Source organism: Pan paniscus, chromosome 12, assembly GCF_029289425.2.
Source record: "Pan paniscus chromosome 12, NHGRI_mPanPan1-v2.0_pri, whole genome shotgun sequence".
Lineage (NCBI taxonomy): Eukaryota > Metazoa > Chordata > Mammalia > Primates > Hominidae > Pan > Pan paniscus.
Window position 1 is genome coordinate 111,871,920 of NC_073261.2, and position 22,687 is coordinate 111,894,606.

The 22,687-nt window shown below is 42.8% G+C and overlaps 2 protein-coding genes and 1 long non-coding RNA gene across 3 annotated transcripts in view; 1 reads left to right on the forward strand and 2 right to left on the reverse strand.

Moving 5' to 3' along the window:
• Positions 1–22,687, forward strand: part of LOC117979080 (uncharacterized) — a 1,348,572-nt gene that overhangs the window by 413,762 nt on the left and 912,123 nt on the right. The gene's annotated exons all lie outside the window — the stretch shown is intronic.
• Positions 3,801–5,816, reverse strand: LOC100974506 (LRAT domain containing 1). The gene has a single exon (XM_034952643.2). It carries the CDS (start codon positions 5,814–5,816, stop codon positions 5,310–5,312), a length of 507 nt encoding a protein of 168 aa, XP_034808534.2. The 3' UTR covers positions 3,801–5,309.
• On the reverse strand, positions 3,801–7,037 carry LRATD1 (LRAT domain containing 1). The gene has a single exon (XM_063594659.1). It carries the CDS (start codon positions 7,035–7,037, stop codon positions 6,159–6,161), a length of 879 nt encoding a protein of 292 aa, XP_063450729.1. The 3' UTR covers positions 3,801–6,158.

Consider the following 22,687-nt stretch of genomic DNA (forward strand, 5'->3'; position numbering starts at 1 on the left):
TTATCCTAAAACAATAATCCTAAAATCAACAATAATTTATCTGAAATTCAAATGTAACTGAGCATCCTGTATTTTTATTTGCTAAATCTGGTAATCCTACCTCTGAGCCTTGCCTCCCTCTAGCTCAGACCCCCTGGGCAGACACTTGCACTGAGAAGTGAAAGGTGGGAAGAAATAAAGTGCGTGTGCTGTTGGGAGTTGAGAGATGTTTTACAAAGTCATCATGGGTATGATCTCCCTAGATCTGCTCACCCCCTTGCAGAATCTGAAATCCACAGTGGACTTGGAAGTGAGCAAAGAGCTGGTATGTCATAGGGCTGTCACAGGGAAAATAACTGAATTTAGAATAATAACTTATTTGCTAAAGTAAATGTCAGTGTACTTATAATAAACAAGCTCTCAAATAGAACATTAATGTCTGTATCACCCATTGATGGCAAGAATTTCCTTAGGATACATATAAGCAATAGCCTTATATGATCTTTTTCAATTTTTTGAAACATTAAATGATGCTCAAAGTAACTTTTGAAGCATTCATTTTGTGCTTGAAATTTAGGACACTGACTCTATTCATACCTAGTATTTCATAAGTATCTATCCTTTGGACAAAATAAAGTTCAGAACTCATGTTCATATTAAGAACTGGATTATAAAAGCCAAGAGGCATAGCAAGTATTTTAATATATAAATGAGTAATGTGTATTTAGAAAAACACCCATGACCAAACTCCATCAAATCTAATTTTCCCAGAGTTAAGTGTACATCTAGTAAATCTGTTCCCATATACCAAAGAAAATTTTTAGCAAGAGCTACAATAAGCTTCCTTCTGAAGGAATAATCTTGTGATTTCATGCGAGAAAAATCTCTCCTTGAGGTGAATGAGAGATGAAGTTGTGAAAGTTACAGTTGGAACTATTTTGCTTTTCCCTTCGCTTTTCCCTTTCTGACCAAATGACAAGAGAACATTTTCTACTTTTCCTGGATTCTTTTATTGTTTTCTCTGCTAAAAGCAAATCAAACATTACAAATACCCTTCAACTGAAATTAGCCTTAAGCCCCATAAGGTATATTTCCAAGAGCTTTTTGTGGTGGAAAGACCCTGCCAATTTTGGTTAGAGAAATTTCTTTAGGCTCGCCTTTGCAGGCAAGGCAAGTGATGGGCTTTCTGGTTTTCCTGGTAACCAAGAATCAGTGAGAAGCACTTGTACTAGACAGCTGCCATAGTCTTACATTTACAGAGTACCTACTGTGTGCTTTCTACTATCAGCCATCAAAAAGAATGGTAAAAGTCCACAGCATAGGAAGCCGTTCATCTGAGTGGTCTGCCAAAAAATACAGTAATTACAAGTAGTGTCACCATCAGTGACAAGGACAGGGAAGACTATTTTTCCTTTTTTTCCCAACTTATTCAAATACTTAAACCTCTTCTATTTCGAGTTCAAATGAGGTAAACATACAACCTCAAAGGTAAACTTTGAGTTATGAAATAATGGGATTTGATGAATTACTAAATGATTGAAAGACAGGATCTTAGCTTCTCTTTAGTGTCTTCAGTTAGAAGGGAGAACAGGTGTCCCCTGTTGAAAAGTTTATTAGCTCATTATATGATCTCATAGCCTCCCCACTTTATCTTGCTTCTTATTTTTCAGTTACTTCCTAATATTTACAACTTTCCTTTGAATTTTTTCCTTTTAGTTAGAGAAACCAGGAACATATTCTTCCAAAGAATGAGAATAAAACTAATTGCACAACTCCCACATTTTCTTTTTATTGTTAGCTTTAGACATAGCTGCTTGCTGTGCAGTTACACACCAGCTATATGACCTCCAGGGCTTTCTTCCTGTTTTTGTATATCTCAAGTCACTCTCCATTTTGTTTTTAAGTAGCCTGTGTGTGTGTGTGTGTGTGTGTATCTGAATGAAATAATTGCTAGCTATAGGCAAAAATGTATGTGTACACAAGTATATATACATGTGTATATATGTATATGAGTGTATACTTACATATATGTAAATGTACATATGTGTGTATGTATATGTATACATGTACATATATGTATATTATACCAATAGCTAGTAATTTCAAAAAAAAACATTGACTTGAGTGTTAGATAACCATTCTCTAAATTCAGTTTTTGATGTTTCAAGAAACCCAAAAGCCTGTCTTTTCACCTACAGACCCTTTGTGCACGTGGCAAATCACCTCTGAAAGGCAAAAACTAACTGGATTCTCTTCATTTGTTCAAAAAAGAGAAGAAAGCTTTAAAGATATGCCTATAAATAAAAGAAAATTAGGTTGCTATATTATGATTGTGCAATAAGTATTAATTTCATTGAAGTTTGACCCTGTTCCATGTATTAGATGACTAAGACATTTAACTCTTAGGGATGTTGAAAGCGCACCACAAAACATAAGTAATCAATAAAGTAATGTTTGAAGACTTTTAGTATATACTGCTTATTCAGGTAATTAATTATTTTGTAAATACTAATAGCATATTTTTCCAAGAAAAATAAAAAAGCCATGTTCTAACAAAAGTGTTCACCACAGAAAAATTAAACATAGGGGAAGGTAAACATTAAAGTTTCAAAAAAAACAGGTAAATCATACAGCTGCTTCTGTGCTTGATGTTCTAATCTGGCACAAGTGTTTCCTAACTATAATATACGTTATTATTTTTAAAAAATACTGTCATGACAACAGTTTACATTATTAAATATTGAGGAACACTTTATATCAATTTAACTCATACTTAAAAATGTAACATATGTAAATTCTAAATTCTATAGTTTTTTTTTTTTTTTTTCTGGAATGTACTTTGAGAATAACAGCATTTCAGGACTGGTTTTGTTTAAAGTATACCCAGCCCTCCTCCTTATTTTATTTGATTTTTGGTTTAAATAAAAGTGTAGCAAAGCACTCTTTGAAGTAAAAGTACCTGTCTTTTCTTTTTTCTTTTTTTAAATCATAGTTTGTTTTACCTGAAAGTTGAGAAAGAATGCAGTATAAATATAGCTTTTCTCTACACGGGAGCAGGGGGAACAGAACCAATCCCCAGCTTAGCCATACCCAACATCATGGAAATTACTGTGAAGCTGTTGTCTCTTGAGGACAACTAAAACCAAAATGAAATCCCTAACATTATTAAAATGTTAGGAAACTTTTCAGGTAATTGCTGTAACTCTGGTAAAATACAGAAAGATTACATTCACTCATAATAAAAATCAAGTGTGCCCATGCCATCTGCAAAGGGCACTTGCACCATCTTGGTTTCACTCACATTGTTAACAATGCCCTAAAAGTATACACCTTTTTCAGGATAAAACCATTAGGTAATATCTTGATCATATCCTCTGCATGATGAACTATCACTCAAATTATTCTGTCATGGGTTACCTTACTAACACTGACGAAGAGATAATAAATGATAATTTTAACAGGGATAGGAGAAACCTTGCAAACCTTTCAAGTTTCTTTCATAACTATTGTTTTATTATTGCATATTTGTAGAGGTATTATCATCAACCCGATCCTTTATAGGCCAATATAGTAACAAATGCTAATTTAACTGCCCAGCTCATTTTTATTGTCAGTCTAGCCTCAGCAAGTATAAAACTGACAAGACATTCCTCGATGAGAGTGACCCTCTTAGTGAGAGAGAAATCTATGTACCATCAGAGGAAATAAATCTTAGTATTCGGTGTGATAGAGACTAATTCATTTCTTTTGATGAAGTCCCACTCTTTGAGTGACTTTGAGGGGGAAGACAAAATGTCAAGAAGGAGTCCTGCAGGAACAAGTGCTTAAGATGGTGTTTAATACAGCAGGGAGCCAAGATACAGTAGTAGGACACAGTAAAGAATGTGGAGTGTGTAGATACAATAAAGAATTCATTTTATGATCTGCCACCTGTTACTTGAAAGAGGAGTAAGTTAGGGAAATAAATGACTCAGTTCTTCATACATGCAAAGGTAAGTTAGTTATTACAAAAGTTTTTGCTGTTGTTTGTGCTGAAAGAAAAGCATATGCATTTAAACATTTTTTAAAAAATAAATCACTCAATAGGCTTAAGAAAAATACTTTAGTTCATAGTTCATTGATCTGACCTTTTGATTTAAGATCAGGGGATGAATCCAGGATGAAAACCAAAGAAAAAAAAAGAAAAAGAAAGAAAAATATAGAAGTGAATCATTTACCATGAAAAAGGCATTTCCAGTCTCAGCTAACCTCAACTAGTTTTTATTGCATTATTTTTGAAATGCCAAGAAACTGGCTTTGGCCATAATACTTGCTGTCCAACAAAATCACAGCTGTTAATATGCAATTGCTTGCAACAATTAGCTAAACAGCATTATTTGACAAATTCCCTTGAAAGAGACATAGATGCTATAAGTGTCTAGCACACTGAATCAAGTAACTATCAGTTAGGCTGGGGCCGCAGCTGGAGGGAGGAGAGAAGTTTACAAATCCTTGTCCAGAGAAGGTGTTTCACACTTAGCCTTAAGTTTTTGAAAAACACACATTTGTCCTGATCCTACAAGTTCATCATCCCTGTTTTCAGGAAGAACTGAACTGTGGAACTGGCTAAAGAGGAGGGGGAAAAAGCCACCAACTCTAGATTCATTTTTAAGGAGATCAGGAGGAGAGGAAGAAAAATAGAAATGCATATGTGAAATGGTAATGATATACAACATGGAGAAAAAAATAACATCATGGAACCTGCTAGCAATTTCCACCAATTTCCACCAAAGCAGTGAACCCCTTAACTGACAGAAATTCAGTACAATATACACATTAATTAACAACTCCACCATTACTAGGGCTGCTGTTGAAAGCCAAAAAATTAACTACAATATTCAAAAACAGAATGCTTACAATATTTGAGAAAAATAGAGTGAAAAGGCAATGTTAGCTAAGCTCTTAGCTACATCCACTCTTAATGGCCCCCAGTATTTAAACTATCATGGATTAAAGCCATGAAAATAAAAATTTCAATTTGAAATTTTATTAGCATGTTGCTAAAATGGTCAATAAAAACATCAACACGATAGGCTTTGTTGACATAGTTGGAAAACTGCTCTCTCATTTTTAAAACTTTATTTCCACTTCCCCACCTTTGAAGATTTCTGTGTTAGGAAAAGCCAAACTAAATATACTGGCTATGGTGTTGTAACAATGCTGGTTTCTGGAATGGTGCCATGTCCTCCCCCTCCCTCTCCTCCAACTCCTTTAAAAATATGACTATTTTTGAAATGCAGCCCGAGGAGGGAGCAATCAAGGGTTCAGAACAATAAGCGCCCTTCACACATTCAAGTTCCCAGACACCAGGTGAACGAGCGAGCTCCTTGTCGGGGGCGGGGCCGGCTGTCCTCACCGAATTCGCTGCGCCATCTTCCTCCCGGGACCGGGCCGGCTTCCCTTCTGCCAGCGAGGGAGACTCGCAGGCAAAGGCGGGTGGGGGTGGCGTTCGCTTCCCACGGTGGAAAGAACCGGAGGCAAACACTGTCTGGCTTAGCCCGCAGCCTGGAACACAATGTCAGGAGACCTGGGGCTGGAGAGCTGGAAAAGTCCCGGGCAGCCTCAGGATAACCCGGAATCCCGAAGTGCTGTCTTGGGGAATTATTCCCAAGTGCACAAGGGACAGGCTCGATTTCTTGGAAATCCTGCGATCTGGGGACGCATCCACAGAGGAGCTGAACTGTGCCCTGTAGAGACCAGTTCTCGCCTCCGACCGGTCTGTGTGCGCACGCTCGGGGCGGTGATGGTCCCTTTTGAGAAGAGGGTTGTTTTCGAGTCGGGCCACAGTCACCGGCCATGGACTCGCGGGGAAGGCCATGTCCTTTCTCCCCTCAGCCCCTTCCCCGTTCCCGGTTTACATCTCAAGGGGAAAGCGCACGCGGGGTCTCCCAGCACCGTCACCACCGCTGTGGCTGTCAGCCAGGCGCTCGCAGCGGCGCCCTTTCGGCCCTGGGGCAGTTCCTGAGACTTCCTGCCGCTGGCTTGGGGGTGCGGGGGTGCAGCCCGGGCCCGGGCCACCGGCGGCGGACGCGCGTGGAGGAGGGGGCAGAGGTTGAGAACCGCTGACTGCGAAGTCCGGGTGCGGGGAAGGGAAGGGAGCGAGGTGCGGGGAGGCAGAGGGGCCGGCAGCCCCTAGGCGGCTACTCCTTGTCGTCCACGAGGTCGGCGAGCTCCTGGAGCACTCGCAGGCGGCCGCTGGCGTCGATACGGCGCTTCTCGCGGATGAGGTCTTCCAGGCTGTGAAACCTGGCGGTGTGGACCTTGTTCTCTCCCAGGTGCACCTTGAGATAGTACTGCTGCTGCGGGGGCTGCGTGCCTGCCCGCACCTCCCCTCCCGCCTTGAACTCCCGCTTGCCAAAGCGGCACCAGGCGGCGAAGCTCTCCGAGTTCGTCCAGCAGATCTCCTCGCTCTTGAGGCCCAGGTGGCCGCAGGCGTTCTGCACCACCAGCTCGGCCACCAGCGGGCGGTAGCGGTACCAGCTATTCACCACCCGGCCCACGTTGGCCGCGCCCGCCTCATACAGGCTGTCCTGGCGGATCTCGCCTTGGTGCAGGTGGATGATCTGCCCGCCGCCCACGTAGACGGCCCAGTGTGGGGCGGGCGCGGGCGGCTCCGGCGCGGGCTGCAGCCACAGCAGCTCCAGCAGGTCGCCGGGTTCGCAGAGCGCTGGCAGCGCGGTGACCGCGTAGACGCTCAGGTCGGCGCCCTGAGGGCCACCGCTCACTTTGGAAAAGATGCATTCCTGGCCCCGAAAGGCGGAAAACTGAGTCTCGTTGAGGACCAGCTGGTGCAGCAGGTGGTGGTGGTGGCGGCTGGGGCTCTCCGGGCAGGGGGTGCAACCCGGGGGGGCCTTCACGCCAAACTTGTCGGGCTGCCCGCGTTCGTCCAGGTCTTCCTCATCATCCGAGAAGAAGTAGGCAACCCCGACCCGCAGTTCGTCCTTTTCAATCCCCGACGGGTCCCCTGTGGGCAACTCGCTGTAGTTGAGGTGGGTGATGCGGTCCAGTTGGTTGCCCATCAATGAGGTGGCGAGGCGAGGGCCAGGAGCGGGGATCTGCGGAGGCACAGAGAGGCAGAGACACCGTCAGAGTCCGGGCTGCCCCTTTCGGTGTCCCTCCCCAAGACGTGCAGTGCCCCTGGGACCTGCCGGCTAGCTTACGTGCCCTCACCGGAGTCACCCTTTCCAGCCGAGTCCTCCGTGCCTCCCCAGGGGTACGAGGGGCGGAGAAGCCGCCACAGGTCTGGCGAGAGCAGACGCCACCACACAGCCTCCGACCCCTTCCGGGAACTCGGTCCAACTCCCAGAAGAAAACACCCAGGCTGGCTGGAGAGCTTGCGGGGTCCCGGTGGGGAGGAGAGTGCTGGCTGTGGCAGTGTGGGAGACGGACACCCAGGAAGGACCGAGGGGTGGGCTGAAAGGGAGAAGGGAGCCTAAGGCCAGTGAGCTGGGAGCAAGCTCCCATTTCTGTCCCCACCCTCTCCAGCCCACCTCCCAGTTTTGCACTAGGTTGCCTTCCTCCCCTTACAGCGGCTCGCACAATGACAATCAGACACATTCTCAGGCATTCACTTGACACCAGCAACATTTTGGACACTTGGGAGTCCAGACACTGGCAGCCTGGTATACTGGTGTATGTCACATGCACCCACAATGACAAACCTTCGCGACGACACACTGGCACACTTAGACCCCACACATTCGTACACAATTTCAGCTCCACGCTTGCACGCTCGCCGTTGCACGTACGCCCAAGCACCCGGGCACACCTGCCCTCACAGGCAGGTGCACTCTGCCCCTTACTTCTCTTGCCTTGTCCCCATCAGGGCCAATGGGACTGCGCCAGGGCGAGGCTGCTCTGTCTAAAATAACCTAACAAAGAGGCAGGGGAAGGATGGAGAAAGCCAGTGCAGTGTATGTGTGTGGGTGTGGGTGGGAGCGTGTGTGTGTAGAGAGGTTCACTTTTAGCCGAAAGACCCCTCTCCCTCCTACCCAGCACAGGATCCAAACAATCGGATGAAGAAAAACCGTTTCCAAGGCAAAGAAAGCCGCTTCTCCCTACCCGTGATTTCCCTGCTCCCGAAACCCCAAACTCCTTTAAAGTCTCCTGGTCCCCATGGGTGCTGAGGAAGCGGCGGTGGCGAGTGGGTCCTGGGCTGCGCGGGGGGCTGCGGCTCCGCTCTACCCCGAGCCGAATCGTGCGGTGCGGCGCCCGTGCGCCTCCAGGTCTGCGCTGGCCGGGGCGCCTGCTCCCACTGGACAGTCCCGGCTCGGCTCTGCTTTCCCACCGCCGCGCCGACGACTCTAAGTAGCCGGAGCAGCCGGTCCCAGGGCCCGCCCCAGGACACGCTCATTGGTTGGGGCGGGTGCCCGAGCTGTGTCAATCTCCGCCGGTGGGGGAGGGGAGCAGAGGCGGGCCTCCTGTGCGCTTTGCTCTGCTCCGCTCTGCCCCGCCCCGTCCCCCGCACACCCGACCGCGCGCCGCCCCGGGGAGCGGAGGTGTGCGCACCCGCGGGGGGCGCGGCGCTTTCTGCCAGGTGCTGATGCCCGCTTGCGCCCGCGCCCCCCAGCTCATCCGAGCTGATTGTGACTGAGAACACAGCCCGCCCGCGTTCCGTGTTCCAGGAAGACAGACTCCAGCGGGGAAGCTGAGTCTGGGTATGGAGAAGAACCCCCAGGGCACCCCAGTATGGCCCAGGCACTGCGAGCGGCCCGGGGCAGGCGGCGACATTGCCCGAGGCGGGCGTCTGGGCCCTGCTGGGATCCCCCAGAGCCTTGGTTCCCGATGGCCCCTAGGCTGGTCCTTGGATCGAAGACCCTTTTCCTTCCCCAGACGTCTTTGAAATTGCTCCTGCGACGTTTGGCTCCTCTTCTTTGACTGGAGTGAGGCTGCTGACCCAGAGCTGATGCCCGGTTTAAAAGGAGCTTGGTGTCAAATGCCACCCAAAAGCCTGAGCTTTGGCCGGTGCATTCCCTGGCTGTGCCTATGATATTGGCCTCCAATTTTCTGAATATAGGAGGAGTACCTCACAACTCATGTATGTGAGTTCATACATGCAAGCAGAGAGTAGGAGGTAAAAGTGTTTTCCAAGCCTCAGAATTGGGATTGCTAAGCAAGTTTTGTTTGGTTTTGTGGGAAAGGAGGCTCCAGCAGTAGTTAATGATTACATTTCTGGATGGAAAGTTAATGAATGAATGTGTTCTGAATATTGGATGCTGAAAAAATGAACTTCATATATACAACCTTCCAGACCAATAGTTTCAAAAGTTCCTAACATTAAGCCTCAAAGAGTTCTTAGACATCTGGTTCTGGCCCCAATGCTACTCATCTTTAAGCCTGGGCTCCAGCAGCTTTTCTATGAAGCCTCTTTTCTTTCCCAATGAGGAATTTGATACTTCCTATTTGAACCCCCCACCTCTTCCCTACAAAGCGAATTCCTTGAGAATAGACTTTGCATTCTGCACAACCTTGTATTCTGGGCCTCTTTCCCAATGCTAGTCATGCAGTGTGTTCCATCAGTAATAGTAAAAATGAAAACAGCCTGTATTGACCACTTATACGTGGTCAGACACTTAAGAGTAAATTAAGTAGACAATTTAATCATTATTCCTCTGTAGGGTACTCACTAATATCCGGATTGTAACAAACAGGGAAACAAAAGCTCCAATACTAGTACCAGCAATCCATCCAAGCCTACGGGATACCAGATCCAGTCTTTCACTAAGTTATAGTGTTTATTGAATAAAATCCTGTTTCATAAAATGAGAAAACTGGTGTTTCAGAGAAGTTAGATGATTGGCTCAAGGTTACATGGAGACTGATCCATATTACAACCCCCTTTTTCTTTGCTAGACTTTTCTGCTTGAATATCTTCAAACCGCCAAGCCTCCAGTTTATGTTTGCTTTCTGAAGGTCTCTGTACACCCCCACAGCCTCCAAATGCAGTGATTTATCAAATTAGATGCTAAAATATTGCTGGAAAAAATGGTTTTAAATGACCATCGGTATACAATTGATGTACCTAAATCTTTTTGGAAATTTGGCTATTGTCCATGTGCATGCAAGTTATCAGAAAACAAGTTGCCATTCGTGGAACTGACCACAGGTTGAGATGGCCTTTTTTATACTTGCCATAAGTAATAAACAACTCATTTTGGCCCTGAAGTCAAGAGAATTGAACAAGTAGCTTTAGAGATAAGGAGTGAGTTATTGGTCTTGTTATAAACTGGACTTCAGGGCTGTCTGGGATGAGGGTATCTGAAGAGTTCATTATTGATGTCTGAGAAGAACTCTTTGAAAGCAACTCAGCGTTTGAATAACTTAAAAAATATCCTCCCTCCATCCCCAAGATCAAGCCTTGTGCACAGACATTTACAACTCGTTTGTTGTGTTCTGCCCTACGTGTTCTATTTCATTCTGCTCCAGACTACAGAGTAAGCAGGTCGTTCCTCTTTGTTTAGTATTCCAATACTATAAAGCATAATTAAGATAAAATGTTGTCAGTTATTGGAGATATAGTGCCTAAAGTTTAAAATTTTTGGCCTCTCCGTTTCCTCTCATTCCCCCTGCTAGGCTAAATGGCTAACTGCTTTTGTAATCACATGGGAGAAAAAATACCCTGGAGCCCCCTTGAAACATAAGGCAGGGAACGCATTGACTGTGAGGCTTGAAATAAAGGGAGCTAAAAGTAAACTAAGGAAAATACATCTACACTTTGTCTTCTTTTGGCACTTACCAGATAATAAAGTAAGACAATCAAATGAAGGATGCTGATTGTAGAAAATGTTTTATGTTCATCACAAAATATTGTTTTCAAATTGTTTTGACTTTTATTTTTTACTCCATCCTGCCTGCTTTTACAATGAGAAAATACAGTGCTGTCCAAAGTAGAATATAGTTGTCCAAAACACAAACTCTGAAAGCCAACTAATTTAAACTCTTTTTCAACATTTATTGCTGGGTAACCTCGAGTCAGTTATTTAACCTTTGTGGGCATCAGGAAACTTCCTTATCTGTAAAAAAGAGATAATAATAGTGGTTACCTCACTGAATTGTTGTGAGTTCATACATGTAAGCATAGTATCTGACGCACAGTGAGTTTTCAATCAAGGCTATCTTATTATTTATTCTTGGTGGAATAGAGAGAGGTCTCATACCCTACTTGTTTAGGACAGCTGTGCAGTTCTCTTTCTCCTTTGCCCCAGGCAAAAGGTAGCAATAGATAGTGTCCAAGGCTTTCCCTGATTGGGGTGTAGGACTGCTTCTGTGTTAAGGTGGTGAGATCCCTGCCTATCCTTCAAATACTCTGAGACCTAAAGCTCTCTATAGATTTCAGCATGTGAGCCCCTGGGCTGATCATGTGGTAGCAGGGAGTGGGGTGGGGGTTCCCTGAAGGATTTTTAATTGTTTTAAATGAACATTTCCGGTGTGAGGAATTTGTGTGGGGAAAAAAGTTACGGGGGAGTGATTAGGAGTCAATCAAATGTATGTGATCTTTTCTGCTGGTGCCATCTGATGTATCCTCTCTCTCTCTCTCTCTCTCTCTTTTTTTTTTTTTTGTTTTTGGTTGCTTCTTTGGCACTATTTGAAAAGCTTTTCTCCAAATTTTACTGAACAGGTCCTTGGCTCAAACTGTCATCCTTTAAAATTGGCCTTGGAGCTTGGAGTAAGGGTTCAGGAAAATTATATGCCCCACTTTATCCTTTAATGAAATGAACTGTTCCATCTCCTGTCCTTCACTGCCTTAGGCAGTTAACATACTCACCCTGGTCTGAGCTAAAGAATACTCTGTGTCCATCTGGATTAGAGATGGTTATATGGCTTCACCAATCCCATTTCCCTTCCTTCTGGGCACCCAGCTAAATGACAAGTCCCAGCATGCCTGCAGTCATTTGCCCCATGCCCTGTGATTGAGTTCTGGCAAATGGAATGTGGGTGGAAGTAGAATAAGCCACTCCCAGGTGCCGCTCCTGAAAGCTCCTGAAACTGAAACCATTATTAACACAATCTTCCAGAGCTTTCTTTTGCCAATTTGGCCATTTGTAGAGGATTCATGGTAGGACTCCTAGGATCTAAGAGATGGAGGAGCCACTAGATGGAAGAAGGCCGGAGCTCCTGAATGACTGTGTAGAGCTGATAATTTCCCCTCCCAAGAAAACTGCATTGGACTGTGAAGAAATAAATCTTCTTGGGTTAAGCCACTCCAAAATTGTGTGGTTATTTATTATAGCAGTTAGCCTGTACTGACTGATATACTCTCCTTCATTTTAGACCTATCTCAGAACAATAAAAATCTCCCCCACTGCCCCCGTCCCCACACACACCTCCTACCTCCTTCTCTCTTTGTATCTGTTCTCACTGTCAAGGCTAACTTGCCTGAAATCCCTGCAGCATTTCAGCAGGTTCACATCACCTAGAATGTAAAGAAATCACTAATGAACACTTCTGTCCCCTCTAGGTACTACCCCATATCTCCCTACTATTTGTTCTAGAAATTTTCACAGCTTCCATGTGACTAACTTACCCAGCTCTCTGAACATCTTACCTGCTTTCTACTTTTGTAGACCACAACAATGGCATGGGAAACCCCTCCCAGTAAACTTCTTGCAGCTGGTATCCTGCTTCCCTTAACCTGCATGCATGTATTGACACTCTGGCTATCAATTTCCTCTTCAGTGCCCATTTCCAAGTTTGGCTTCCACATTTCCATGTTCTCTAATTTCCTTCCCATAACTGAGTGTTCATATTAAAGTGTCTTTTGTGGCTTCTTATCAGCGAACCATTAAAGACTCATGAATGCTCCCTGGGAAAAACCTTTAGCACTAATTGGTTTAATATTTTATTTTTTGTGGATTATACAAAGATATCTTCACCTAGCATTCATTTTTCTCTGTGTTCTCTCCCAATTTTAGGATAGTTCATGCCTTTTGTGTGGGCCCACTTCCCCATATGAGTGATGGTTGAACTTTCCTGGGTAGGCATGGGTCACTATTACAGACACACTGCTTACTCTTCTTTTTCTCTGGAATGTCTTTCCCTGCCTGTCTGATCTAACCTCCACTCAAAATTAATAACCCAAGTTATCAAGTGTCAGCCCCTCCAATATATCTGTCCCCTCAGCCCACTCTAATTGAGACCCTCCTTTATGCTTCCATAGCACCGTCTGTATATTAGACACAAGATATGTCAGAAATTTGTCAAAACACTTATCAAATTGAGCTGGCATCATGGGTTGACTTTCCTCTTTTTCTTTATTAATAGACTAAAGAATATTTGAAGAAAAGTCCAAAATCTAATTCAAGTCCATATTCTCTTTGCCAAGTATAGGGTTTGGTGCAATGTGCACTCAATAAGTACACCTTGCCTGACTCAAGGCGCACGTGAATAATGGTCTCTGTTTTAGTTAGTGAGGTGTCAGTATTTGTGTTTGTTTCAGCTTTCTCTAATTTGAACGCTTCAATGCCCAACACATGTATTAAATTAGACAATGTGTGGGAAGGTGTGCTATGTGATGTATAGTGTTGGGTTTCCAAATGGTCCTCTAGCATCATCAGGGAACCTGATAAAAATGCAGATTCCCAGGCTCTATCCCCAAGCTACTGAAACTTAATCTTAGGATTGGCTCTAGGAAATTTTCATTTTGAACAGTCTTTCCAGGCATTTTGGATGCTGTGTAGTAATTACAAGTCAAATGCTACTCAAATGTAACAAAAAAATATTCTTCTTAAGTACAGGGACAGCCCTTGAGGAGTAGGCACTTAATAAATACTTGGAATTTCAATCTCTAGACATCCTCTGGTTCATTTCAACAGCAGTGAGACTCATTTTAGACTTGCTCATACGAAGCTGGTAAATAAAGGTATCAGTTTGCATTGTGAAGTCAAGTGGCTTGTTTAAAAGTCAAATTGCAGGTACATGGTAGAGCTGAGGCTTTATCTTTTTTTCTCCTTGCTCAAACTCCGTGCCCCCGCACACTGTGCTCATAGGCTGTGGTTAGAGCAGAAACCTGCATAAACAGGAAAACTTTCTGGTCCTAGGTATCAAATTCCCTTTTAGGCTACTGATTGACTGATTATGAAAATCTTGGTTCTGTCTCTGCAAAGAGTAACTTTTATGCTCTTTGTGTTGCATCTGGATTGCCCTTCTGTTAGTGCCTTTGCTGGCCCCATCCTGGCAAAGACAAGTCCATCAACCTGGGCTCTGAATGCCACCTGTTTGTGCCCTCTCAAGGACCTCACAATTTTAATAAAACCCCTCTCTCCACCTTCGTATATAACCCCACCTATTCTCCTAACTGCTTCCCAGTTGCATGGAGTCGTATTTGTCTCTCACATCGTAAAAACATCTCCTAACTGTACCTCTCCCTTGAGATACTCTCCCATCTTGCAGTTTATCCCAATCCACCACAGGCTGTCTTGTGCAACCATCGCTCCATCACTGAGCAGCTCTCACCAAGGGGAACAGTGATCTCATCAGCATTGAATGTGATGGATGTTTTTGGGTTCTTACATTACTTCTGAGAGGCATGTGCACAGATGACAACTTCTTCCTTGTTGAGCTAGGCTCTTCCTTTCCTTCCATTGTACTACATTCACTCTCCTGGTTTCCTTCAACCTCTCTGGCTATTCATCTTACAACATTTTGTGGACTCATTTCCTTTAACTTCTTTCAATAGTGGTTTTCTTCAGGACTTCTTCTGTTTCCACATTCTCTTCTCAATGCATCCTCATTGGCTTTTGGAAAAGTCATATTGAAGGTGATCTTGTCTGCTTCTTTGGCTTTCATCCCATGTCTATCTGATAACTCCCTAATGGAACTATAGACCCAAACATCTAACTGCCTAGAAGACACATCCTTGTGGCAGTTCCACAGACATGGAAAGGCCAGGATGTACCAAGCTCTGAGCACTTCTTTTGCTTTTCTTTTTGTCTTTCATTTTGCTGATAGGCACTGTTGCCGTCCCAGTTTTGCAAGCCAGTGCCTGGGCATTATCTATCACTTTTCCCTTACCCCAGGCTACATATGGCCATGTCCAACTCCTGTTACGTCTCCCTCATGCATATTCTTTCTCATCTGTCCCCTTTAGTCCCTTCCTACAGCTCACCTTATTCCCAGGCACCAGGCACTCCCATCTACGTTGCTGCAGTTGGCTACGAATTATTCCCCCAACCCCAACATTGTTGTTCCCCGTGGTCATCTCCCTGTACTGTATACGGAGTGATTTCTAAAATGTACATTTTTTAGGTCACTTCCCTGCTTGAAACTCTCAGTAACTCTCTGTTGCCCTCAGGAAAATATTGAACAACCATATGGCAGATTCATGATCTTGCCCTTGTTTACTGCTCCACCTTATCTTTTGCTACCTGCCCTCTTGCTTCTTGCTTCAGCCTTTCTGATTAAGCTTGTTTGTTTGTTTGTTTGTTTTTGAGGCAGAGTCTTGCTCTGTCGCCCAGGCTGGAGAGCAGTGGTGTGACCTCGGCTCACTGCAACCTCCACCTCCCAGGTTCCAGCAATTCTCTTGCCTCAGCCTCTGGAGTAGCTGGGATTACAGGTGCCCATCACCACTCCCGGTTAATTTTTGTATTTTTAGTAGAGACAGGGTTTCACCATGTTGGCCAGGCAGGACATGAACTCCTGACCTCAAGTGATCTGCCTGCCTCAGCCTCCCAAAGTGCTGGGATTATAGGCGTGAGCCATCCTGCCTGGCCTATTTGTTTGTTTTTAACTATACTCTGCCTCATTGAGGGCCTGTGCTGTTTCTTATGTTACTGCTTATGTTTCCTCTGCTGAGATTCTTTCTTCCAATCTTCTTTTGACAAAAATTTCTTTCTTCATCTCGGTTTAGATTTCACTTCCTCCTGGCAGCCTTCTCTGACTTACAAAATCTGCCTTGGGTGCCCCGCTAGGTGTTCCTACTGTTCTCTGTCCTTTCCCTGTAATATTGTCACTACCTAGCTCTGTGTCTGTATCCACTATGAGACTATGAGCTTTTAGGGGAGGGACTGTATCTATGATGTTCCCACCAGTATTTCCATCATTGAGCACGATCCGTGCTGCAAGGTGGAAGTTTAATACACATTGATTGAATACAAATGAATTTGAATTGAGAGTGATAGCTTTGGGAGTCAAAGGTGCTTTCTCTCTCTCTTTTTCTATTTCCTCTACCTACCTCCTCCTCCTTACTTAAATTTTCCTACAACCAATAGCACAGGGTAGGGAATCTATGGAAAACTTGCAATAAATGCATTGCTGATTGATAGAGATACCTTCAAATTTTTTTTTAAAAAGTAGATACGTGCTTATTTAAAACAGTAAAGTGCCTGCTTAGATATGTGTTTCACTTGTTCTTCTAGGTGTTTATTTCTGGTGTCATGGCACTTTTTTATAGCTACCAATGATGATTTATTTTGTTTTCCTTCCTTAGTAATTATCTTTATCATAATGAGGTAAATTTATCATAATGAGGTATTTATTTGTTTTCAATTTGTCAAAATGAATCTAACTACAGACATAGCACATAGTTAATAAAGTATGGTTTTTATTTTAAAACATGTACTTAACATGCCACTCCTACCAGCAAATTCTCAGCCCATTTCTAAATTACTAAGAGCAAGGAGCTCAATTTACTCATGTCCTCATGTTTCCATTCCCTCATCCCTCTTGCTCTAATATTGTCTTAGTTGCTCTCTGTGTCTTTGCCTTTGATCCTAGTGTCTGAGCTTGTTCTCCTACCGCAGGTCAGCTTTAGTCTCAGGGTTCTATTCTGAGTGCCTGGATTCAAATTCTGGCTCACCTACTTATTCACGGTATGGTTTTAGGGAAGATGCCTAGTTCCCATGTGTCTCAGTTTATTTATCTTTCAAATATGAATAATAGTATTTTTCCTTAAAAGGTTTTGATGAGTATTAAATAAAATAATATATTAAAACGCTTAGCACAGCATCTAACCCAGAATAAGGTGTTAGTAAGTATCAGACCTGTTTTTTTTTGAGACGGAGTCTTGCTCTTGTTGCCCAGGCTAGAGTGCAATGGTGTAATCTCGGCTCACTGCAACCTCCGCCTCCTGGCTTCAAGCAATTCTCCCATCTCAGCCTCCCAAGTGGCTGGGATTACAGGCATGCACCCCCACACCCGGCTAATTATTATATTTTTAGTAGAGACAGGGTTTCACCACGTTGGCCAGGCTGGTCTCGAACTCCTGACCTCTTGACTGGGCTGGTCTCGAACTCCTGACTTCAGGTGATCCGCCCTTCTCACCCTCCCAAAGTGCTGGGATTACAGGCGTGAGCCACCATGCCCGGGCACTATCAGGTCTTATTAAGGAATCCTACCCTACTGAGTCAGTAACATTTTCTTTTTCTATATTCCTTCTTTTTAACATTCCGTAGTATTTCATTATTATTACTCTAGAGCACATAGTAATAAGCTTAAATGTTTGATTTAGAATATAGCTTAGATACTATCCATAGTGTTAACTTTCACATTTTATTTCAAAGCATTTATTGAGCTTCTGTGAATCAGAGATAGGACTTAGACCTGGGTTGCAAAGGTGCAGAAGACACATTCCCTGTTCTCAGTGGAGCTCACATTATATGTGGAGGGGTGGCTAAGATATGAACAAATGCAAACTAACGGAAGCAATAAAACTTTTTAAAAGCACAGAAGAGGGAATTATTAACTCTGGAAGAGATAAGGAGGCGGCTGTTTTATAAAGAAGTTTAATAGAATAAATATAATTTTTCTGACCAGGAAAGAGTGGAAAGTCCTTTCAGCTACAAGGAGCAGCATACATAAATTTCAAGAGTCATAAAAAATGTGATATTTTCACAAAAACACGAAGTGGTTTGATATTAGTAGAATGTGAAGTAGGCATGAATCAAGTCAGAAAGGGGTCCTCATGATATACCTTGGGCCCATAGTGTCAGGTTTATACTAAAGAAGAAAGAAGCCAGGGGCAGGGAGACCACCGAAGGGGATGTGGTAAGAGATCAGGTATCTTAGCCCATTTGTGCTGCTATAAAAATACCATAAAAAAAAATACCATAGACTGGGTGCCTTAAACAATGGAAACTTATTTCTCACAGTTCTTAAGGCTAGAGGTCCAAGATCAAGTGTGGGCCTAGTTGGTTTCCGGTAAGGGCCTGTTTCTTAGTTTGCATACTGCTGGATTTCAGACTTGGATGGAGCCAGTAGCTCCTTTGTTGTGGCCAATTTCTCCCATTTGGAATGGCTGTATTTACCCAATGCCTGCACCCCCATTGTATCAAGGAAGTAACTTGCTTTTGACTTTACAGGCTCATAGGCGGAAGGGACTTGCCTTGTCTCAGATAAGACTTTGGACTATGGACTTTTCAGTTAAGGCTGAAATGAGTTAAGACTTTGGGGGACTGATGGGAGGGCATGATTGGTTTTGAAATTCGAGGACATGAAATTTGGGAGGGGGCAGGGACAGAATGATATGGTTTGGCTCTGTGTCCCCACCCAAATCTCATCTTGAATTGTATTCCCATGATTCCCACGTGTTGTGGAAGGAAGGGACCTGGTGGAAGATAATTGAATCATGGGGGCGGTTTCCTTCATACTGTTCTCGTGGCTGTGAATGAGACAAGATCTGAAGGTTTTATGAGGGGGTGCTACTTTTGCTTCTTTCATTCTGTCTTGCCGCTGACATGTAAGAAGTGCCTTTTGCCTTCTGCCATAATTGTGAGGCCTCCTCAACTATGTGGAACTATGTGTTCATTAAACCTATTTTTCTTCCCAGTCTTGGGTATGTCTTTATCAGCAGCATGAAAACGGACTAATACAGTAAATCTATCTTCTTGCCGTGTGCTCACATGGTCGGGGTAAGAAGTCATGAGTTTTACACTTTCCTTATAAGGCCACTGGTCCCTTCACATGAGCTCTGCCTTCAAGACCTAATTACCTTTAAAGGTCCTATCTCCAAATAACAAATTCCAACACACTGGGAATTAGAGTTTCAACATAAGAATTTCACAGGAAAACAAACATTAGTGCCTAGCACCAAGTAAGCCAACTTAAGGTGCTGGAATAGGGCACAGATAGTGGGGGAATAGAGGAGTGTATGGGTTTTAGATCTATGTAGAAAATAGAATCAATAGTGATTTGTGATCCTTTGGATAATTTTGATAAAAGGATGAATTAGGGAAAGTGATGACTTCTAGTTTTCTTGATTGGACATCCAGGGCATACCTAGAATACCTGGACAGTCATGCTTCACAGACCATAATGCTACTCTACAAAAAAGGTATTTATATTCCTCTCTAAAATTCAAAATAAGCTCCTCCCCACCTGCTTGTGAATACTTGTCTTTCATTATTCACTAACAGTTTTTCGGTAGGGAAATAACACTGCTCTCTGCCTTCAGAGCTTTGGTTTTGAAATTCTTTCCCTGTGGCATGTGCTCTGTTTTTTCTACCTAGTCTATTCTTGAAGGCTGCTCTAATCTTACCTTCCTGGGAAAACTTTCCGTGACCACTCGGAATGACACCACTCTCTTCTACTTCTGATTTTCCCATACATCTGATTGACTCTCTGTGGCAGATACGATGCTATGTTATGGTCACCATTTCTCTTTCTAGATATACAAGGAGGTTACATATCTCCAGCTTCTGCATAGTTACAGTTCTAACCCCATATTCCTGAGTTCTCACTGTTGGGAATGTGAGCAGATGTGATGTGTCATGTTAAGCCTGAGGCAGTTCTGAGTGTTGGGAGCTCTTCCTGCTTTGCCTCTCTGTTCATTTGAAAGGAGGAGCTCTAACACCCTAAGTAGAAAGATGGAAGCCATCAGAGATGAAGTAATCTTGTAGACATAATTGACTTCAAATCAGACCAAAAACAAACCAAACCAAAAAAGAAGCTTTATTTTGGTAAACTACTGAGATTTGAGGATTAATTTGTGAACACAGCAAAGCACAGTCTATTCTGACTAGCATGACCAGATATCCTCTTATGGGGTAGATACAAAATCATGTTTTTTTTTTTTTTAAATTTCACATTGATATTCTTGGTTCTTAATATCTTTTGAATGAATTGCACATTTTTTTGATAACTAAATGAAAACAGACATCTTAGATTGGAGATAAAGTTATAACCAAGTGTTGATAGCCCCATCTACCCCTGTTTTTCTCACACTTAAAAAAATTACCTTCTTTCAATTAATTCATAATCTTGTGTACTTGACTCCATTTCCTGAGTTCAGAAAATGGACAGTGTTCATTGATCAGAATTTAAGAATATCTCTTAGTCATGTTCCACTGAATTATACTTTGTATTGAATTATACCATAAATAGAAGAGAGATAAAAGAAATGAAACTTGTCTACTTCTGATTATTACTGTAGTCCTTTGATAGAATTAGGTATGTGCATGCATAGTTTTCCTTTCTTTCTTTGTTTTTTTTTTTATTTTAGGGATACAGAAATTCTGATCCCAGCCAAAGTGTTGTTAAGTGTTGCTATGTTACCAATGAGAATGGGCCCCATTTTTCCCTCTTATATATAACACAATCTTTTATTGCATTTTTTCTTAATATCTCTGTTTGGGTGTAATGCCACCAATTTGAAATGTGTATGTATTGCCTCCTGCCCTCAAGGACCTTCATTGAAATGGAATGTTTTAACTAAAATGAAACACTAACAATTTCCCCCTGCCCTGCTGTTTCATTTATAATAAAAATGCTGTGCCTCTATAAGACTTTGATTTTTCAAGTTTATTATCTCAAAAGTGATAGTTTAAAATTTATAAATAATGATACATGATTGAAAAGCAAACGGGAAATTCTATCCAGATGACTGCAGCTATTCATACTTCTTCCACATTGAATATTGGCAGAATCTCTCAACTAATTCATAGAACTGGTTTCAATAGAAAATTTGAACCATAGTACTTTCCATTTCTTTATATTTTCTTGTTTTTAAATGCAAGCTGCATATTCAGACAAAATCCTCTTTTCTGATTATGATAAGTATGACTCTTAAGGCTTTGAAATATATATTTACAAATACATATTCTATATAAAGTATAGTTATATATATTTTCTGCTGCAGTCTCTTTATAGAATGGAGTATGATTAGTAACAGGAGTTAATTTTCCTTTCTTTTGTCAACTCTATTGTTCTAAAAAGAGGAATACAGAATAAGAATCAGGAGACTTGAATCCTTTTTTAATCATGAAGTCTCTGGGTGACTTTTAAACAGCATATATTTTCTTATTGGACCTCCATTTATCATGTGAATTAGATAACAGTCTGACTCCATTATGGGTCTCAACCAGGAGTACACACTGGAATCAACCAGAGATCATCCTTAAAACTTGCATTGCTGGGCTCCATTCCAGACCTACTGAATCAGAATGTCTAGGAGGGGGCTTGAGGTATTTTTAGTTTTCAAAGTTGGCATGATCTGTAAATCAGCTTCCTGTGGACACATAAAGTTTTGCTGGATAATGAGAGAAGCAGGAGTCTGGAATAGTGGTTCAGGACAGGAAGGTTGACCATGGAGTGAAGCCTTGCAGTAGGGACCAGGAGCAGTCCGTGACAGTCGCAAGCAGCTGGATGGCTGTGGAAACAGACCAACACAGTGCATGCAAGCTGATGAGCGGTCATGAAAGCTAAGCCACACCTCCTTTGCCATCTTGATTAGGCTCTGCATTTGCTTGCTTTTGTCTGTTTTACAGTGTGCATATGTGTGTCTGTGTTTTCAGTGATCATGATTTTTTAAAAGAATACATTTCTGAGGGATGCTCTGCAGCTTCCCAGTAGCTCTCTGGGTGGGGGAAAATCCTGGCCTGGCTTCACTCAGTTACACAACTTAGCTTAAATGGATCCCTAATAGAAGAATTATAGGGACATAATGAGGGTGTAACCACACTGTGAAAACTGGCAAGCCTGTCTTTTGTCAGGTGGTCAATTTCATTCAGTTCAGTCTTCATCGATCAATATCTCTGAGTGCTGCCATGTGCAGTTAAAACATAGGTGTGGATGGAAGGTAAAAGAGGGAGGAAACAGTGAATAAAACCTGGACTAGCAAGGGAGCAAAGATAGATTTACAAACAACTGTACGAAAAGGGAGGGGAGGTACAAATACCAAAGGCAGTGCAGACAGAGCAATGAAATTCGTAGAAGCCACTAATTGTGACTGGGTTTCTAGAGCCACTGTGCTCTGTAGACAGTGGGAGGCTTTCTAGAAAACACACTGCCTGCTAGTCTAGAATTCTCTTATACTGATTTTGGCAGGGGTGGGGGTCATGGAGGAGGAGTCTCATTATAATTATTATTGTCTCCTTTATTTTGTTTTATTCCAAAGCAGTAGAAAATCCTTCCTTCTAATGGATTAATCTAGGAATGAGACATTACTTTCCTGCCATCCCTGAGACACTTACGTGTACTCTTTGAGAGTCATTTCTTTTCTATTTTATTTGTGTCTATGTCATTTTGTGTTGGAATTGTCTGTTTTCTGAAGGCAGGGACTGGGTCTTGTATGCCCCTTCCTCTCTTCATTGTGCTGGGCACACAGTAAGTGCTAGTTGAATAAGTAAAAGCATGATCAATGTAGGTCAATGGAATAGTAATGAGAAATTGATGAGGATGTTAATAACTAAAATGTATTTTATTTAGAAGAGATCAGGGTATGTTAATGTCTACACATATT